Consider the following 21,135-nt stretch of genomic DNA (forward strand, 5'->3'; position numbering starts at 1 on the left):
CATTTTTGTTTGTCACAGCATTTTCAAATTGGAAAGATCAAGACAGAAATTTCGGCCATCAGGAATGGAGAGACTGGCCAGTGAAATGAAGGAGTTGGTGATGAAGATGACTGTTGCCTGGACAGCCATTTTTTTTTTTTTTTTTTTTTTAAAGAAGGATGCGCCCACCAGAGTTTAAATTGTTGATCTCCTCCATGTGTTACCAGAAAGAAATGTCCTTCCTTAGACTAGGAGGCAGTTTCAGGAATTTTTGTAAATTCCCTTCGGAATTTACAGATGCTCTCAGGATTTCTGAGATTCTGATCCTCCTGCTAACTCGGAGTAGGGCGTAGAAGTTTGGTGCTAGGCGCAGCTATGAGAATGGAAAGGGATGCCCTACTCCCGGAGCGACTCGGGCTCCGGCACTTAGCCCCTCCCGCTTCCGAGCCCCGCCTCCCCGCAGGGCGAGTCCTATAAAGTCGCGGCGAGCCGGGTCCCTCCGGCCGGTCTCGGATTAGTCCCACTTGGGAAGATCGACTTGATCACGCGCCCCTTTCCCGGAGCAGTGCCTGTCGGAGCCATGTCCCAGGGCCTGTACCACGAGGAGTTCGCCCGAGCGGGCAAGCAGGCGGGGCTGCAGGTCTGGCGGGTCGAGAAGCTCGAGCTCGTGCCGGTGCCCCAGAGCGCTTACGGCGACTTTTACGTCGGGGATGCCTACCTGGTGCTGCACACCGCCAAGGCGAGCCGGGGCTTCACCTACCGCCTGCACTTCTGGCTGGGTAAGGGGGTGCAGGCAGCGGGACCCCGACGCGCCCAGGTCGTGGAGGGGCGAGGCCGCGGGAGGCTGAGATTGGCAGGCTGGAGGTGGGGCTGGGGTGGGGGGAGAGGGGAACCGCACACGGGAAGGGCCTGGGACCCGTCGCGCCTGTCGCGTCCCCTCCGGGCGGCCCCCTTTGGGCTGGCCGCCTTCTACACGCCAGAGTCCGCTCTTGAGAACGCCGCTGCAAACGCGCGGCACAGAGTGGTCGGGAGCAGTCTTACCCCACGGGCTTTGACCTCTGTCAGGCCGGTCTCCCGGGCTTGGAGGCTGGTTCCTCTCGCTTCTCCCCCTTGCACCTTCCAGTTTGGAAACCGCGCTCCCGCCCAGGGCCGCTGCTTAGCGCACCCTGGCTCTGACCAAGCCCCGCTCACCTTCCGACAAGTTCAGTCCTGGTTTCCCTGTCATGGAGGAGATGAAGTCAAACAAGTTTGTAGGAATCCGCCGCAGCTGTGGAGAGGTACCCCCCCCCCCACACACACACAAACACCCCCGCCTCCCTTTTCTCTAGTTAATTTATTTTTATTTTTTGCCCTTGGGCCCCAGCTTATATTTCTCCACACATTTTGGCAGTTAATGCTCTGGGCGACTTTAAATCAGAATCCACTTGCTCCACACTGCTCACACGGTCGGCTAACAGAAATTCCTGCTGATCAGGATGTTGGCGACCCTGGGTGGAAAAGAGAAAAAAATACAGCTCTTGTCAATATAAATAAATAGCTTTATATGGCACATGTATTACTTAAATGAGTTGCTTTATTATAATAGTTATTTGTATTATTGTTATTTATCTATTTGAACAAGGACACAATGTGAAACAAAACAGCTCCTTCAGCAATAGTGATTATTTTGGGCGGCACTTGGGCCAGGTTGTCAGAATACTGGGCCTTGTGTGTTCTACTTTTTCCACCTTCTACTTTTACTCGTGAACATCCTGAATGTCCAACCTCTCCCTGTAGGATCCTGCGCCAGTGGACACACCCCGTCTAACAACGTGCCGATTATCTGAGACTTAGGGCCTTCTTTTAAAACTAGCTTGCCTCCCCTGGACTTCTCGTTCTTTATTTTTAGCTTTATTCCTGAGCCTGTGGGGAGACCACACAAAACCACACACACACGCATTTTGAAGTCCTTGAAAAGCCATCATTTTTATTTCTAACATCTGAAGAACTTAAGAAATAACATGGCAGAAACCATTAAGAAGTGATGTTCTCAACGGTAGTGAACCCCTGAAACAGACACTCCAAGTGAGAAATACAAAGAGGGAGAAGGATTGTTTTTATTATAGCGTTTGATGTTAAAATTTTGTGCTTGCTTGACGAAGCTCAAGCTGAGTTCCAAACACTTTTTGGTTTCCCAGTGTAGTGTCACTATTCCTACGATAAATAGACAGTGATCTACTTATATTTTATACCAGAAATCACTGAAACGTTAATATAAAACCATGTTCATGAACGAATGATGCCAGATAGAATAGTAATGTCCTCATCTTGGTCTTTCTATTCAGAACTTGGATCTAGAATGAATAAAAGCGTCTGAAATGCCACATTTGTAATTTTGGTGAATTAAGATATGAAGGGACCTCATATCTTGCTGTAGACAACAGTTTGTCAGAAGACTGCAAGAGGCTTTGAACACAGTTTGTGGGGGTTTTTTGGGGGTAGTGGTGGTTATTCTATGGGTTCTTTCTTATCCAAAGAAGCTCGCTCATTAAACAAATTGTTTTTTAGGGTTTACAGATTCACATTAACTCAATCATTCATTTAGTGCTCACCAATTTTGAAAACTGTAATAGAAAATGCTTTGGGCAAAAACACTTCATGATTGTCAAGATCTACTAAAACTGAAGTTAATAGTGTGTTAATTAATAAGTTAATTCATTCAATAATTATTCAATGTGCCCAGCATTGTGTAAGGCATTTCTGCATGTGACTGATTTATGAACCTTCTCCGAAAGTTTATAATCTCAAAGATACAATAAGACAAAAAGTGATATAACACAGGCAGAATGGCTAAACGCTCTGAAAGAGACAGTGTCTGTAGTTATGGGGAAGCAGGGAAGGAGAGAAGCTTTGACAGAAAAAAGGAAAATGAGGGTGATTGGAAGGGATCTTGTCCAAGAGAGAATCCTGGGGAACGTGGAAAAGTTTAGAGTAAAATGGTCCACTGGGCCTTTCGATGGGATTGTTCGGCAGCTCTTCCTACTTTAGTTCCCGGAAGCAAGCTGGATTTCATCCAAAATCTTCTACCCTAAGACCTAAATTTGGATGAATTCATGAGGATTAATCAGAGAGACAGATTGAGGAAACATTCCAAGAGGGAGAGTTGAAAGTTCAGGGGGAAAGGAAGTTTAACTAAAGGAAATCACTAAACTAGAACTAAACTCAGAAACTAAAGAGTCCTCTTTCCTGCCCTGTCTCTCAGAGGCTTTCCATGATACCCTCACGTATCTCAGATTATTTCCTTTTATTATTTTCTCTTTTACTTACTTTACTAAGTAAGAATTTGTTGCATATAACTTAAAAGTTGTTGCACTGGTCCTTCCATAAAAACCATTTCAGCTTTGTACCTAGCAGTTTAAATGCATCTACCTTCTGCTTCTCGTTACTTAGAGCATCATGTCTACGAGCACAGCTGGATGATAAAGCTACTCAGTCACATCCTGGACCTACGCTACAAACACCCACCCTCATCATTTCTCTTTTCCAGTTTTAAACTTTACATAAATGTATTTGAGAGCAGTAAACATTTGTAGTATATCTAGTCTGTGCTAGCTTCTATGCAAGGCACAGGGAATCCAAAGAATTAGATTACAATAAAGAGTGTATAATTCAAGGAACTTATAATATATAAGGGCTGGTGAGGGTGCTGAGAAACCAGATTTTTATACATTGCTTGGGGGGGGGGATATAAAATGGTACAGCCATTATGAAGAAGAGTTTGACAGTTTCTTACAAAACTAAACTTGCAACTACCGTATGACCCAGCAATTGCATTCATGGGCGTTTATTCCAGAGAAATGAAAATTTATATTCATGTAGAAACCTACACATGTCCATAGCAGCCTTATTTGAATAGACAAAAACTTGATTCAGTCCAGATATCCTTCCACGAGTGACTGATTAATCAAATTGTGGCATATCTATAACAGAGAATATTACTCAGCAAGAAAAAGGAACAAACTATTGATACATACAATTCAGATGAATCCCCAGTAAATTATTCTGAGTGAAAAAACCAATGCCAAAAGGTTCCATACTGTGTGATTCCATTTATATAACATATTTGAAATAACAAGTTTAGATTTGCTGTTATCAGAGGTTAGGGATGGGGTGGGGAGGGGGTGATACAGGTGGGAGATGGGGTAGTTATAAAAGGGCAACTTAAGGGATTTTTGGCGATATAACTATATAGTATCTTGACTGGGATGATGAATACATGAATTTACAGGTGATTTAGAGAACTAAACACACGTAGAAGAGTATAGGTAAAACTGGGGAAATATGAGAAAGATAAGTGGATTGTATCAGCCTCAATATCCTGATTTTTGCATTCTGTACTGTACTGTGCTTATATGCTTGTGGTTTAGTATATTGTGGTATACCAGACTATACTCTAGTTTGAAAAATGTTACCAATGGGGGAAGTTTGGTCTGTCGATCTATGTCTCTCCTCCTACCAATACCACACTGTCTTAATTATTGTACCTGTATAGTAAACCTTAGTATCAGATAGAGTTATTCCTCTTATTTTTCTTTGTCAAGATATTTTAACTCTTTCAGGGCCTGTGCCTTTTCATATAAATTTTACAGTAAACTTATATAATCCAAATAAACCTTCCTATGATTTTTATAGGAATAGTGTTAAACTTGTAGATCAACTTAGGGAAAATTAACATCTTTATTATATTGGGTCTTACAGTCCATGAACACTATGTCTTTTTTTTTTTTTGAACACTATGTCTTTATATTTATTAAGGTCTTTGATTTTTTTCATTAACATTGTATAATTTTTAGCATATAGATCATGTACCTGTCATCACATCCCCGAAACAATTTTAGGAAGTTTGCCGCGTATGTACAAATATAACGTAAGGCAACAGAATATAAAATAACATAACACAAAAGAACATATCATAACTTGGAAGACATTGGTAAAAGACGTCAGAAAAGGGAAAATAAATGAGGTCATAAGCAAAATTCATAGAGCAAGTTCATATGTTCCTGAACATTGCTAAAACTGCATCATGATATCACTGAATTGGATTCTAGTTTTCACATTCAAAGGCTGGTATTGGCTTCTTTAGGACCTTTCAACTTCTTTAGAGCAAGGATTCTAGTTTATTCATACTGATATTCCTTGGCCCAGCAGAGTACACAAGCATCAAAAAAATGATAGCATAATTTAATTAACTTACTTTCAGTTCATTCATTAATTGCATGCCTGTCCATATATATCCGTGTAAAGAAATTTGCGTTTCAACTTGTGCTCAAGTAAGAATGTTTATGTCAAACACATTATCCTTAACACTTTCGATATTAATCTTGATTTAAACTTCCCTCTTAAAACATCTCTGTGCAGATCTACATCTATGTCTTTATTAGTATTCTCATTTACGGATGGGAAAGTGGGCAGAATGGCACTAATGTTCTTTCTGACTGCAAAGTCGCATATGTGTTTTTTTTCCTGTGACCACAAGTTTATAAAATTGTTACCATTCAGATACTCTTACAGCTAGTGGATTCTTTTCCTGAGAAGGTAAGTTGCTACACAGGTTCCCTTTGAGAGTAAGGGAGGAATGTAAAGAAATACAGTTCTTCCATTAATATAGCTGTTTCCCTTTCAGCTTTGGTGAATACTCTCAATTGGGGTTTCCTGTGAACTGTAGTATTGTTACGGCTTCTAAACTTTTCTACATCAGTTATGGGCGGAGGAAAATAGCATAACCCAGTCACCACAAAATGTTACTGCTAATGAAATTCTGAGTATAAAAAACTATCAGTTGCTATTGTAGTTTCTAAGAGCCTGTGCTTCAGAATCACAGAAACCTGCCTCTGTGTCATGTTCTACCAGAGGTCAACTTTATGATGTTACTTGGCCTCTCGAAGCCTTTACTGGGTCTGTTGTATGTGGTGGAAAATATTTTTGCTGCATGTGTTAGCTTGAAGATTAAATGAGATCATCCGTGTAAACCAGTAGCACAGTATCTGGCCCATATCAAGGATAGTATAAATGTATAAATGTTGGCTATTATTATTTCTAGAATCATTGATGATTTTTACACAGCTCCTATGTAGTAAGGGTTTTGAAGTGTGTTTTCTAAAATTTGAGTTTCACTCAGGACTGGCTCGGATCCTTGGGCACATGGAAGACGCCGGGGCTGAGGAATTGGTGTTTTGACCTCAGCGAGGTTGCCTGGATGGGATTTATACTAGAACTGTGAAAATTAAATGTGTGTTGTGTGTTAAATTCTTGGGTTAATAACACCTACATTCACATTCAATAGATGTGAATCTTATTAAGATTAATAAGATGTGAATCTTATTAATCTTATTAATCTCTTATTCTCCCTTTCCACGTAGAGAATATGATCTTACACCAATAAAATAATGAAGTGGGGGCACTAGGACTTAAAAATAGGGATAAGGTCAAGTGATAGTCATTTTCCCATTCTAAAAACCACTTGCTTTTCTAAAGCTATTTATCTATAGCCTATGATGTTCATATTCCTTACAAATATTAACATATTGGCATATTGATGCTAATAAGAGTCTCATGCTCTACCAACTGAGCTAGCCGGACGCCTTATTGATGCTAATAAAAGCTAAAACAATTGGAAAACATTCTCATGGTCTGATCTGATTAGCAAATGAATCTGAATCCTACTAGAGTATAGTGCTATATCTTCTTGAGCATATACAGATAGCAGTGTCATGTGTTGTTTTTTTTAAGATTAACTTATTTATTTTAGAGGGAGAGAGAGGGAGGGAGAGAGAGCATGAACGGGAGGGGCAGAGGGTGAGGGAAAGAGAGGGTCCCAAGCAGACTCTGCAAGGAGCACGGAGCCCAACATGGGGCTCCATTCCACGACCCTGAGATCATGACCTGAGCCAAAACCAAGAGTAGGACAGTTAACCGACTGTCCCACCCAGGTGCCCCCAGCAGTGCTTCTTTTAAACAGTTTTTAAAAAGAATTGAAAAGCAAGAACAAAACAATTCTTATAGCTATTAACAAAATAATATTTTTATATTACAACATTTCTGTCAAAAGATTGTTCTGCTGAAGACGGTTTATTGTATTGATGTATATATAATTCAAAGAAAATTTCTGAGCCTTTCGTATCAAAAATTCTGCCTTAGTCATTTTCCTGGCTTGAGAAATGCAGTGCTGTCCTTTGCTGTTTCAGGAAAGGAGTGCACTCAGGATGAAAGCACAGCGGCTGCCATCTTTACTGTTCAGATGGATGACTATTTGGGAGGCAAGCCAGTGCAGAGTAGAGAACTTCAAGGCTATGAATCTACTGATTTTGTTGGCTACTTCAAAGGAGGTCTGAAATACAAGGTAAGCTGCTCTCTTGAACTCTTTCCATTATGACCCCCTTTCTCCTCCTATGCATCCACACCTCATGTCTTCAGAGAATGGAAGTTCATTGAGGGCAGGGTTTTTTTGTTTTGTTTTTGTTTCAATATGTTTTGTTTACTGATATATACCAGTACCTGCTGGATACATAGTAGGTACTCAAGAAATGTTTGTGGAACATGAGTGTAATATGTGAAATGTTCTGGATTGATTTCATTTAATAGGTTAATTTTTAATAAAGTTAAGAGCTTTCAGTAATGTTGTCACAAGAAAGCCCTTTAAAATTTTGTGGAGTTACTTTGATAATTAAATATTAGCAACTTGGGTATTCACAATTTCTGTTAATGCCATTCTAGAGAACCTCTGAAGTTACTGCAAATGACCCAAGACTTGGGAATCTCAGTTGTTCTGGAATGTCTTAATGCAATATTTATAACAATTATAATTCCAGCTACTTCTATAGAAAGAACTATACACACATTTCTCAAATAGTGTGGTTTGATCTTGGAAATGATACAAATGAAACAAACCATTGAGTTAAATATAAGTGTGGTTCAGCCTCACAAAGTCAAATATACCTACACTGCTACACACACATGCCCACAATTTATGTGTTTTGGCCTGAAACACTGATCATCAACTGGCTTTTCTCCTGGGGGAAAAAGAAAAAAAACAAGTTAAGTTCTATTCTTTTAAGGCAACCTTCAGTGAAAGACAGCCTTTTTTTGGGGGGGAATTCCCTCCATGACCCTTGTGGACTGGCCACTCTTCACAATCTCCCCTGCCCCCGAGTGTTCAGTTACAGTGTGAGAAATACCTCCCTAGACAAACATTTCAGAAGCAATCCTTTTCAAAATCAGACATGCTCCAACAGGTCTTCTGCAGACCCCACCGCCTCACCCTTTAAGCCTGTTATCTTACTAAAGACTTAAAACCTCAGAGCTAAACTAGAATTCTGAATATGTATTGAATTTACCTACTACAATGCCAGGGTTTATTTCTACTTTTGCCTGATCAGAGCCTTAGTGAATATTTTGTGATGCTATTGAGGTGAGGATAAACACATATAAATTCTCTTCTCTCTTGAAATGATGTTTTTCACTCTAGGTTATGAACAACCCTAGCTATGAAACAATGTATGACTTCTCATTTCATTTAATTCACATGAGTTCCTACAATTTATGTCAAATGATCCTGAAACTTCCTTTATGTCAATGAAACCAACATTTTGAATAAGCTGGGTCATGTAGTTACTAAAAGCATGTAATGTGACAACATCCTGGTTATGACCCATTTCTGCTACATATGACTTGTTTACTTCAGGGCATGTAAGCTTTCTGTGCTGTTTCCTCAAATATGTAATGGGTATAACAACAGCTTCCTCATATAGGTGTTGTAAGGATTAGGGATCAAATTAAATAATAACGTGCATATACAGTCAGTAGGAAATTGTGATATTATTAATCCTTCTGGCTGTTAGCAGGACCTCTGAAATCAAACTCCTGGATATATATTTAAAGGTGGACATGAAAAAGCAATTTTACAGTTATAAGGTATTTATCTTCTACATCAAAATCACAAATCAGCATTTTTTAGAAAGATGGTATTTGCTAATGGAGGTCAAATTTATCAGCAAAAAAATCAGTTCACTGTCTTATCATTAGTGACATTGAGCAGATGACAATGTGTGCAGTTGCAAAGTACTTGATAAGAAATTTGGAAGCAAGGATAATTTGCCACCCAGAATAGCAAAGACTATTTTTTTAAAGATCTTATTTATTTTGAGAGAGAAGGAGAGAGAGAGGATACAAGCGGGGGAAGGGGCAGAGGCAGAAGGAGAGAGGGAGAGAATCTCAACCAAACTCCATGCTGAGCTCAGAGCCTAACACGGGGCTCAATCTCATGACCCTGAGATCATGAGCTGAGCTGAAATCAAGAGTCAGATGCTTAACCAACTAAGCCACCCAGGTATCCCAGAATAGCAAAGACCATTATGTTGTACTTAATTTCATACTTACAAGAATGTGCTAAGCATTTCATGTCTATTATCTCCTTTCATCCAAATAACACCCCCTAGGTGCAGTTTCTATCATTGTCACCCTATTAAGATAAGTAAACAAAAGCTTTGAGAAACTATGTAACTTAACAAGGTCTAACAGTGGATATGTGACTGGGTGACCATCTGACTTCAGTGCCTAAGCTAGTAATCACTATACTATGATGCTCTCAATATAAATAAATGGCTCAAATATCAGGATGAATTTTTTTATTTAAGATTACTCCGTGAAACAGGGTATCGTGTCTGTTTGGAATGGACACAGTCTGGCCAAGCCTACCATTACCAAGCCAGCAGCTGCCATATTTAGTTGCCGTGTGTAAGGGAAAGATTCAGCGAGGCAACATTAAGACCATCTTGTCAGGTCATTTAATTCACCTGAGGTTTCTTTTTTTTTTTTTTAAAGATTTTATCTATTTATTTGAGACAGAGAGAATGAGAGACAGAGAGCATGAGAGGGAGGAGGGTCAGAGGGAGAAGCAGACCCCCCACTGAGCAGGGAGCCCGATGCGGGACTCGATCCCGGGACTCCAGGATCATGACCTGAGCAGAAGGCAGTCGCTTAACCAACTGAGCCACCCAGGCGCCCTCCCTGAGGTTTCTTTTTATGAGGCTTTTTAGGCTGGGGGAGTTCTAGAGGAGTAATATTTACCACTACTTCCTTTTTTTTTTTTTCCTTTTTTAAAGATCGTATTTATTTATTTGTCGGAGAGAGAGAGCACGAGCACACAAGCAGTGGAAGTGGCAGGCAGAGGGAGAAGCAGACTCCCCGCTGAGCAGAGAGCCCGACCTGGGAGATTCGATCCCAGGACCCTGGGACCGTGACCTGAGCCAAAGGCAGACCCTTAACCGACTGAGGGACCCAGGCCTCCCTTACCACTGCTTCTTTATATTAAATCTCTTTCCCAAGCTCAACAAGACCCGGCTCTTAGCCATGATTGTAAATAGTGACCATCAAACATCCATCAGCCAGCAAAACTGTGTTTATGGTGTCATTGATTTAGAGGATCATCCACCTTGCTTTCATTCTGCTGTGTGAAGGTAGAAAGAGACTGGGAGCTTCTAGGGTTAATTCAAACACTATTCCAGAAATACTTACTATCAAATACCAACATATATGAAACTTACAGTTTTTCTTTTGTGCCTTTTTCGCATCAAATTTTATTAAGACAAAATTAATTTTTAAAATATTGTTAAATGTTCACAGACGATATATCACTCTGATCGTTCACTATATGACAGTAGCTAAAATGTTATGTAAGTATCCTCAGTCTGTTTTATATTTTATAACTTTTTTCAGATCACAGCGTTCTTACACTGTTTATCAGATCACAGTGTACTTATTTTTTTGAAAAGTGAAATGGCCAAGAACGGTAGTATATAGATGAAAACTTGTGTTTATTTTTATTGTGTAATAGTTTGCTCATTTATGGCAATCTTGATAACATTATGGACTGAGAAATTATTATATAGTTCATAAAATTTGTGGTTATAATCGTCTTGAAGTCAACTTTTAGCCTATTGTAATAAAACCTTTCTATTCATGAGGGTCTTTTCCTGGAAAATGGTGGTAATTTAAAGTCAGTGGAAATTTCGTGGCACCTGGGTGGCTCAGTTGGTTAAATGTCTGCCATTAGCTCATGTCATGATCCCAGGGTCCTGGGATGATTCCCACCTCAGGCTCCTTGCTCAGCGGAAGCCTGCTTCTCCGTCTGCAGCTCCCCCTGCTTGTGCTCTCTCTCTCTGACAAATAAATAAATATATGATCTTTAAAAAAAAATAAAGTCAGTGGAAATTTCAGGAATGTGCTAATGATTACATAGGCAGCTTAACTTCTTTCTCTGGATTTACTATATATGTTTATGAATAAATTTTTAAAAAATATTTTGTTTATTTGAGAGAGAGAGAGCACACACAGGGAGAGGAGCAGAGGGAGAGGGACAAGCAGACCCCGCACTGAACATGGAGCCCGATGTGGGGCTCAATTTCATGACCCCGAGACCATGACCTGAGCTAAAAAATCAAGAGTCCAATGCTTAACCAGCTGAGCCCCCAGGTGTCCCTATGAATAAATTTTGAAAATTGGATCATTTTATAGGTTTCCTATACTGCTAATTTTCTTACCACATTATTGCAGGAGGCCTTTGAGCAATAAAAGTGATTTGCTTACACCGCATCTTTATTATGCACATTACCTCATAATTAACTGTGGGAATAAATAAAGATTATCATTTCTAACGTTTAATTAAAGGGAAAAGTAAAAAGGTAAAAGCTGATTTCAAATAAGACAAGAAGATGTAGTTGATATAGTTCATTGTTTTCCTTAGCATTTTATTTATTTATTTATTTATTTATTTTTAAAGATTTTATTTATTTATTTGACAGAGAGAGACAGTGAGAGAGGGAACACAAGCAGGGGGAGTGGGAGAGAGATAAGCAGGCTTCCCAGGAGCAGGGAGCCTGATGCGGGGCTCGATCCCAGGACACCGGGATCATGACCTGAGCCGAAGGCAGAGGCTTAACAACTGAGCAATCCAGGTGCCCCTCCTTAGCATTTTTTAATTGAATATAGTTTTCTTTTGGGATGTACAACCAAATTTAGGGTATAAATACTCAGGTCTGGCATTTAAAGAAAAAAGAGAGAGAGAGAGAGAAAGAGAAAGAAGAAAGAAAGAAAGAAAGAGAAAAAGAGAAATAAAGAAAGAAAAAGAGAGGGAGAGAAAGAAAGAAAGAAAAAAGAGAGGGAGAGAAAGAATGAATGAATGAAAAAAGAAAGAAGGAAGGAAAAACAGTTTTTATGGGTGGCTGGGTGATAGACATTGGGGAGGTTATGTGCTATGGTGAGCGCTGTGAATTGTGTAAGACTGTTGAATCACAGACCTGTACCTCTGAAACAAATAATACATTATATGTTAAAAAAAAAAAAAAAAGAAGAAGAAGATAGCAGGAAGGGAAAAATGAAGGGGGGGAAATCGGAGGGGGAGACGAACCATGAGAGACTATGACTCTGAGAAACAAACTGAGGGTTCTAGAGGGGAGGGGGTGAGGGGATGGGTTAGCCTGGTGATGGATATTAAAGAGGGTACATACTGCATGGAGCACTGGGCGTTATATGCAAACAATGAATCATGGAACACTACATCAAAAACTAATGATGTAGGGGCGCCTGGGTGGTTCAGTCGTTAAGCGTCTGCCTTCAGCTCAGGTCATGATACCAGGGTCCTGGAATCGAGCCCCACATCGGGCTCCCTGCTCAACGGGAAGCCTGCTTCTCCCTCTCCCACTCCCCCTGCTTGTGTCCCCTCTCTATATATTTAAAAATTTTTTAAAAATATATAATGTTAAAACAAAGATCATAAATAGGATCCACCCACATCTGGCCAGGACTCAACTCCCCTTCTGTGTCCTAACACTGTGTGGGGTATGGGAATTTTGGGGTGGCTACTTCTTTCCTCACTTGCTCTTGTTACCTCTGACTCTCCTCTATCCTCCTGTCTTCTTCCCTGAAATCTTGTCTGCCTCTCACTTAATGGTTTTAGAATCATTCGTTCCCAAAGGACACGAGCTACTGCTTCTTTTCATTTATGTCACAGGTTTTATCCACTGAAGGTTCTTAGTAAATACCTGCAATGTTAAGTTGAATGATTAAGACAGGAAGGACAAAAGGCCTTAAAAGAAAAAAAAAAATGGGTTGATTTGCCAAGGCATTCTCTTCTGTGTACTTACTGTTTCACATGCTCTGAGGTGGCTATTTTGTCTTGGGCTGACAGGCAGTTTTGGCACGTACACCTGTGGTTTTATGTGTTTTTATATCTAGTTAGAAGCCTCATCTCTTTTTGTTTTGTTTTCTGTCTTCCTCCCACTGATCAGGCCGGAGGTGTGGCATCTGGACTAAATCATGTTCTCACAAATGACTTGACCGCTAAGAGACTCCTGCATGTGAAGGGTCGGAGAGTGGTCAGGGCCACGGAAGTTCCCCTTAGCTGGGACAGTTTCAACAAGGGCGACTGCTTCATCATTGACCTTGGCACTGTAAGTATTACACACACATGCAGACGTCTAACGGAGAGTAAATTGTGTTCAGATCAAATCAGATGTACGTGCCGTGGAGGATAATCACATTTTCGACACACAGGGAACAGGTCATGTTTATGTGAGAGGCAATCATATCATAGGATGAATTGGCAAGTATTTAAATCACACAAAGTGAGACTTCAAAGTTTTTATTTTCTTTGATAGGTTTAGCATGGAGTAATGATTTAGTTCTTCCTACCATAGAACACACATAGAATAATTTTTAATATATTTACCCTCTGTCTGAATGGAGCTTCCGCTAATTATTTTTGTCCTTAATTGGGTGTGGGAAAACATTATTTGAGGGGCAAATGGAATTTCCTCCAGAAAGCAAAGTTTCTAGGATTTCAAATGGACATAGGATGAGTCTAAACAACTTGCCTGAGGAGATTTTAGGGGATATTTTGGGATATATATCACACATTTACTACACCATACTATTTCATACTTCTTAATTATTTTAGGGTATTAAGAGAAAAGGCACAAGTATAGATATTAAGTATCATCTTAATGGGATGGGCAATATCTGACTTATGTTTTTTTCCAGGAAAAGAGGCCCCTCTGAGTTCACGTATACTTACTAATAATTATTTTTTTTAAAGATTTTATTTATTTATTTTGAGAGAGAGAGGGAGAGAGCACAAACGAGGGTGAGGGGCAGAGGGAGAGGGATGTACAGAGACTTGCTCTGACCAGTGCTGCTTCAGTTAGCCTGAGGCTTGCACCGGCTGTGGAATTTCTTCCCAGTGCACAGCCAGTGAATGGTGAAGCCAGGATTCCACCCTGGGGATGTCTGATTCCCACCTGAGCATTTTATTTTATTGCCTCTCCATGGGCGGTATTTTGGGGAAAAGCATCAGACAAAAGCCAAAAGAGTTTATTCCATGTGCAGAGAGAAGGACACTAAGGGTTTTGAAAACGGAGCCCCGCAGTCAAGGTTCTGTTAAGGCAATATTAACTTAGCAACAGCACAGAGATTAAGTGTGCTAAGGTTATAGATCATTTGGAAAATGGCTCCAAGCTATAAACTTCGTGGGTTTCTCTCAGTTAGGATACACCTATAGTTTTATTACTGCTAATGTAATTCGGCTATCGTGGATCACACCAGCTTGTGTGCACAGTTGCAATCATCATATTAATAACGCCCAAAGTACAGTTCTCAGCGTCACACTTAGACATCTGCACCCAAAATGGCAGTACCACTGCCCTGAACCTCACGGTGAATTTCTTGGAAAAGCCCTTTTCAACTTTAAATGCTAACCCGTTCTCCTAACCGGCTTCTCCTAACATTTTTATAGCCCTTTATCCCTTGATAATTTATGAAGTGTTTTAACATAGAAGATAGTATTTTTCATAGAAAAAAGAGACCTCAGTTTTCCTCCAAGCTGACTTTAATCTTAGATTCTCATCTATAAAAGTCGATTAGATGATCTCTGGGGCCCCTACACAGAAGAGACACTTTCCGTTGATAATGTAATTCATCACTGCCATTACGTGAACACACTTCTTTCTTAAAATAGCTTTTCATGTGTAATGTAATTGCTCCACACATGCAATAATCTCTTTAATTACCATGAATGGCTTCCAGTTCAGCTTTCTACCTGCTCTTTAATCTTGAGCAAGTTATTAACCTCTCCAGAGCCTTAACTTCCTCATGTTTTCATCTTGACTCCGATTTCTGATGGTGCTTCTAACCTTAGCTGACTATGATTCACTCTCCTCTGACACAGAGTCACATCTGGAAATGACAGTTGTCATCATGGTTTCACAAGAGAAAAAAAACCATAGAGGGTGGGAGCAAGTCACTTGCATGAATACAGGTTGAGGGTGACCTGCGGTTTTCTATTCTTAGTTTACATTCTTTCCACTACCCTAAGCTAACTTGGTGGGATATAAGATGGCATGGCTCTATAACAGAGTATCTTGCGATAGTTTCTGAATCTGCTCAATTCAGAATTATGTCTAATCTAGCTTAAAATCTTCTCAAAGTAGTATTGTTAATGAAATCATGTTGTTGTTGAGCAAGTATTGCGCTTCCACAGTGGATTAGATGGTTGGGTGCTGTGGTAGGCAGATGGTGGTTCCAGTGCCATATTCTGTCTTCCCGTGGGTAATGTCTGCCATGGGAGTATGACCAGTAAGTACAGGCTCCTATAATATGGACAGAGCCGCTATTGTGAGAGTCAAGGACATTTATCTGTTTAAGAGTAAATTATCTATTTTATAGAGTTAATTACCTTTAATGACTTTCAAGTTGTCTCCTGCTCTCATGCCTGGTTAGAGAGACATATGGAATGATTTTGTTGCAGAGATAGCTGATTATCTCTTATGTTGTAGAAGTATACTATACTCCAGAGGGATACCCTGGTAGGAATCAAGCAGTACTTCGTACACTCTAGTCGTTTATTCACATGATCTCTTTTTATGTAATAACCTTTAACCAGTTGGTATGTTGCCAACAATCTCTGAATGGTGATAAGATCTTGCAATTACCTTGGAGACTTTATTTTTGGGGTGTGTCACGGTAGACAAAGAAGGACATGGGACCAAAATTTTCTCTACTATAAAAGCTTAATGAGTTCATGATTTCAAAATTACCTTCTGCATTAGAGAGTACAAAAAGAAGCCAGTGCGATTTCTTCAAGTCTGTTTTATTATCCAGGTATGAAAAAAGTAGGTTGGACCTCCAAAGTTCTCATCCAACTAGAGCCAGCTGGCCAAAACTAAGGTTATGGACATAACCTAAATCCTATATTTTGATTTTGTTTGGGGAAGTCAACTTTTTTGATGAACAATCACTAGTATTAATATGATATGCCATATACCTTTGAAACATATGCTGTTATAGGATTTGAGACTACAGAAAATATTTCCTGATATGACCATGTAACCACCTCGATCAAAAGCATGAGATTATAAAATTACCCATTTAATCCCTTTGAACTTTAAGAAATCATCAACATTTTAGAGGATGATTTGGGTAAGCTATCTTATATTTAGTGTATTCTCAGAAAATAATATGGAACATGGCTAGATCTTAGCAATTTGGAATTTATTGAATCTTTGGAGAAGTGCTTTTGAACTGTGTATTTTAACATTGGTGAATTTATCAATCATCAGTTTTAAAGCTATGAGGTGGTTGAGGTAGTTGTAGAAATGACTGACAAAATCACATCTAAATATATTGCAACAAAGCCATCAGTAACTACAGAATGTGAATGATAATGGAAAGAGTCTATAATTTCAAAGTTTGGGATCTGGAGCTAACGTTTTTGGAAATATGTGTCAGAGCCAGCCACTAGTGGAGAGTCGGATTTCACAGGCGGAGGAATTTCTGTGGTGAGTTACTAATTGTGCTGTTGGGCATGTTCCGTTTCCTTGTTAACTTGTTTGGTCAGTTTGCCCCACTCGCCTTGCTATTTATAACCTATTGCCCCTCTCTCATTGTTCCCTCCTGCTGCTTTGAAACAGCAGTCTACGCTTCCTCATTTACCAGTTGGTCCGCAACCCACGTTTCCTGACTTTTGCTCCCACCATTTCTTTGAATCTGTTCATCCTACGGCAGCAATGGCTTCTGCTAAATCCAGTGGACACTGTTCATTATCCACTCCATCCCTGTGCTGCAACTGACACTGTTGATTACTCCCTTTTATCTCAGCCTCACTCCTCCTCTGCCTTCTTGCTTTTCCTCCCTTTCAAGCCATTCTTTCTTATTCTTCTTTGCATGGTCTGCCCACCCCTCAAGTTTTTTTTGTTTTGTTTTGTTTTTTTTAAGGATTCCACTTTTGATCATTGTCTTTTTATACATTCTTCCTGAGCAAACTTACCCTCACCCAAAGCTTCAACTACTCACCCACTGGTAAATCTCAGTTTTATAGTCTCGCTCAGAACTCTTACGGGAGATCTATGTCAGCATTTCAGACTACCTCCCAGATATTTCTTGTATCACAAGAACCTCAAACTCAACAAGTCTAAAAATGGAACTCGTCAACTTCACCCTCTCATTCCAAAATGATTTCTCCTCTTATTGTTCTTATAATGTTGAATGGAGCTACCCGTCATTCAGACCTCAAACTCCAAATCTAGAAATCATCCAGATGGCTTCTCCCAGAGGCTTTATGTTCAACTGGTCACTGGGCCTACTCTCTTCTACCTCCTGAGTGTCTCCTGAATCCTTCCCATGCTCTTTATCACCATTATACCGTCTCATTGTCCTGCACATGACACTTTCCCTCGAGTCACCATGCTTTTGCTTTGTATACATTGTTTCCTTTGCCTAAAATCCACTCTTGCTCTCTATCACTTTTCTTTGGAAAGCATCCAATATCATCTCATCTTTAAATATTCAACTCCAATGTTGCTTTTTTTATGATGTGTTCCTTGGTCTCTTCCTCCGGCCTTCCCCAGTCCCACCTCGCATCCCTGTAGAATTAGGCAAGCCTTTATCTCATATTTCCTATCACCTTGCAGACTTGCCTTGAGCATTTTCCACATTGCCTGTCCATTCATTTATCAACCTCACTCACTCACTTTGTCCTTATTAGAAGACCCAGAACTTACAGTCACTCAACAAATGTACACCTGTCCAACACAAAGCATACAGTCTCATGCAGTCATGTGGATAGAGATATAATTTTCTTTTTTTCACCTGTAGCTCAACCTGTGTTCATAGCCAAGCTTCTATTTCCACAGAAGGGTTAAAAATAAAATAATCTTGCCCTATTAAGGTGAACCTTGTTTATCATGAAAGCAAATCAAACTTATCACACCCATCCCCTTTTCCATCCTTCAGGTATAGGGGATGTGTGTATGTGATATTATGGCCTGAGGATGGGGGACTGGGTTGAGAATGGAAGTGAGTCTGGTTTGCATAGTTTAGCCCTCACTCCTCTCTAACATTCACTGAGGCTTTGCCGTTTCATTAATTCTTGAGCTCTGAGCTTTGAACTTTGTCCTCTGTCCCAAGACTTTTGCTGGAAAATATCCATGGCCTTACTTTTGTCTTTTGATATGCCCACCCTTTCTGGTTCTGTCAGCCATTATAGTAGCCCCTCTGGAATTCTGCCTTATTTTTCCTGTACCACATGCTGTTGTGGGGACACTGTACCCACATTGTACCAGTGCCCATCGGTCCAACTGCATGGACACTGCCCACGGTTGTTTCTAACTAATGTTCAGGGTCATGGATGAATATATGACAAATGTGTTGGAGGGGAATGTACTGAGCTCTTCTCAGAGATTCATTGCATCTGGTCGAGTTTCCTAGTTCTCTTATAATCCCCATACTTTTCTCTTCCTGGACCTGACCAACCAGTCTTATACCATTTCACAGTGTTGCCTACTGTGTGGTTCCTGCAATACACTTTAGTCCCTAAAGCCAAGACTCTTGATTCTTGATATGTAAAACCAATTTTCTGTAAATTGCTGCATTCTCACTCCTTCCCTCAGAAAACTTTACTCTCACAAAATCAAGGTTCTTTTAAATTAAACCTATGTTGGCTTTTGGAATTTTGTCTCTGCTATGACTTAAACTGTTTATTTTAGAACAAAAAACTAGGGGCACCTGGGTGGCTCAGTCGTTGGGCATCTGCCTTCAGCTCGGGTCATGGTCCTAGGGTCCTGGGATTGAGCCCCAGATTGGGCTCCCTGCTCGGCCAGGAGTCTGCTTCTCCTTTTCCCACTCCCCCTGCTTGTGTTCCCTCTCTCGCTGTGTCTCTCTCTGTCAAATAAATGAAATCTTAAAAAAAAAAAAAAAAAAAGAACAAAAAACTGAGCAAAGTCTTCTCTGTTCTGGATAAATTTGTCCTTATCTGAAAGTAAGCCATTCCACTAGTTTTATAAGGAGAAAGCCTTGAGGCAACAAGAAAAGATAATGGGAAAAATAAACCTAATGTTAAATCTCTAAAATTTACCCTTCAACAAAAGTAGGGATGAATGGTATTTATTGTGCACTTAGTGTGTGCTGGGTGCTGGAGTATAAAGATGGAAACCAAATAGTCTTTGACCTCCAGGTGCTGTCAAATGGTGAGTGGCACAGACAGATACACAGCTGGGAGTATGACGAGGTAGAAGTTAGGAAGGGCTGGAATGGAGACACAGACACATTACAATTAGAGAATAGATGAGGGACTAGGAAAGACAACTCCCAAGGTATTAGGATTTATGTTTTCATTCTCACAGTTTCACATTAGAATCATTAGGAAGAAGTTTTTAAAATATTGATGCATGTGTGATATGACCCCTAAAGATTCTGATTTTAAAGTTTTGGGATGGGACTTTGGGGTAAGTACTTTTTAAGCCCTACCCCAGGTCATTTTATTATACAGTTAACACTGAGAACCATTTCAATATGGGAAATGTCTAAAGGTGCAGGAAAATTCAGGGTTACATATCTGAAAAGAATAGTAGATCAGTTAAAAATAGTTAAGTCACCAACTTATGTGGCTGACAGAAATTATTTTTGATGAAATGTGACTATAAAACTTTGATTTGCCAAATACTCTGAAGAGTATAGAGAACATAATTTTACCAACTCTCATTATTGCTATGAAAAGAATGCTCCAAAAGCTGTCACCTGGTCCCAGTAAGTGACGTCACTACCAGCAGCCAAGCTAAAGGGGTCCAAGTCATTTCCACTTCTCCTTGTCTTCCAGTTTACATCCAAAGGACATTGTTGACCAATCCTGGAGGCTTTAACCTTCTAGCTCTCCCTTGATTCCTCTCTTTTCCATAGCCACTGCTCTGCCCTAGTTCACATGCAATCCCTTCCTTTCTGGTCACCGAGCCTTCAGTGGCCATGCATACCCATTCCATTCATCTCCCATTCCTCAATCAGAGGTGTTTTTAAAAATACATGTATGTGTCATTGAATGATATTGAGTTGGTTTGGCTTTGGACAACAACAAGATAGGATGTAAATAAACACTCATTCATCCAAAAACTAAAAAAAAAAGTCATGGTTTAAAGTTTAAAAATAGAAAAAGTTAGATTCCTGGAGGTATCTCACAAGGCAGTATGGTGTTTAAGTTATGCTTAGACTAGAGCCTCAGGCAGAGAGGATATCTGAATGAGCTTTTATATTTTGTTAACTAGATCTAAGGGAAAAGTAAGCACAGTAAAAATAAAGCCAGTAGAGGCAAGGGAGAGCAAGGAGTCTGGCCACCCTTCTCCTTTTATAAAATTGTAGATGTATTTAGAATAAATAACTTAGCAAAGGACAAAAGAGTAACAAGGCTATGCTGAATTCTTTGCACATGTTATGAGTCAACATCACATGGGCTGGTCTGGGTGCTCCTTTAAACTCAGCTTCTGAAATCTTGCTTCCCTTCAAGGGCATCGTTGAGCATTGTTTTATTTCTCCTCTTATTTCCTGCCCCCAAATGAGGTTTGGCTGCACTTTGATGTTTTTACTTGTTAACTCTGACCACATGGTTTAAAGGAAATTTTAGAAACCTCTAGTCTGTCCCCAGTACGGTTGTTTCCATGAATATCACTCACTCACTATTATTTCTTGTTATTGGTGGTCCAAACAAATTGCCTGTAACAGATTTGTCTTTACTCCCTTATTTACTTTTCCAGCTATCCAGAGTAGTTTTGTTTTCCTTTAATAGTTTGTATATTGAGAGTTAAT

The 21,135-nt window shown here is 39.9% G+C and overlaps 1 protein-coding gene across 1 annotated transcript in view; it reads left to right on the plus strand.

Moving 5' to 3' along the window:
* The first annotated feature begins 493 nt into the window (after window positions 1–493).
* Window positions 494–21,135, plus strand: part of SCIN (scinderin) — a 76,837-nt gene continuing 56,195 nt past the window's right edge. The window contains exons 1-3 of the mRNA XM_021689576.1: window positions 494–758; window positions 7,203–7,357; window positions 13,302–13,463. Of these exons, the coding sequence (XP_021545251.1) occupies window positions 560–758; window positions 7,203–7,357; window positions 13,302–13,463 (516 nt within the window). The 5' untranslated portion in view covers window positions 494–559. The remainder of the gene's footprint in view (window positions 759–7,202; window positions 7,358–13,301; window positions 13,464–21,135) is intronic.

This window comes from Neomonachus schauinslandi, chromosome 12, assembly GCF_002201575.2.
Source record: "Neomonachus schauinslandi chromosome 12, ASM220157v2, whole genome shotgun sequence".
Lineage (NCBI taxonomy): Eukaryota > Metazoa > Chordata > Mammalia > Carnivora > Phocidae > Neomonachus > Neomonachus schauinslandi.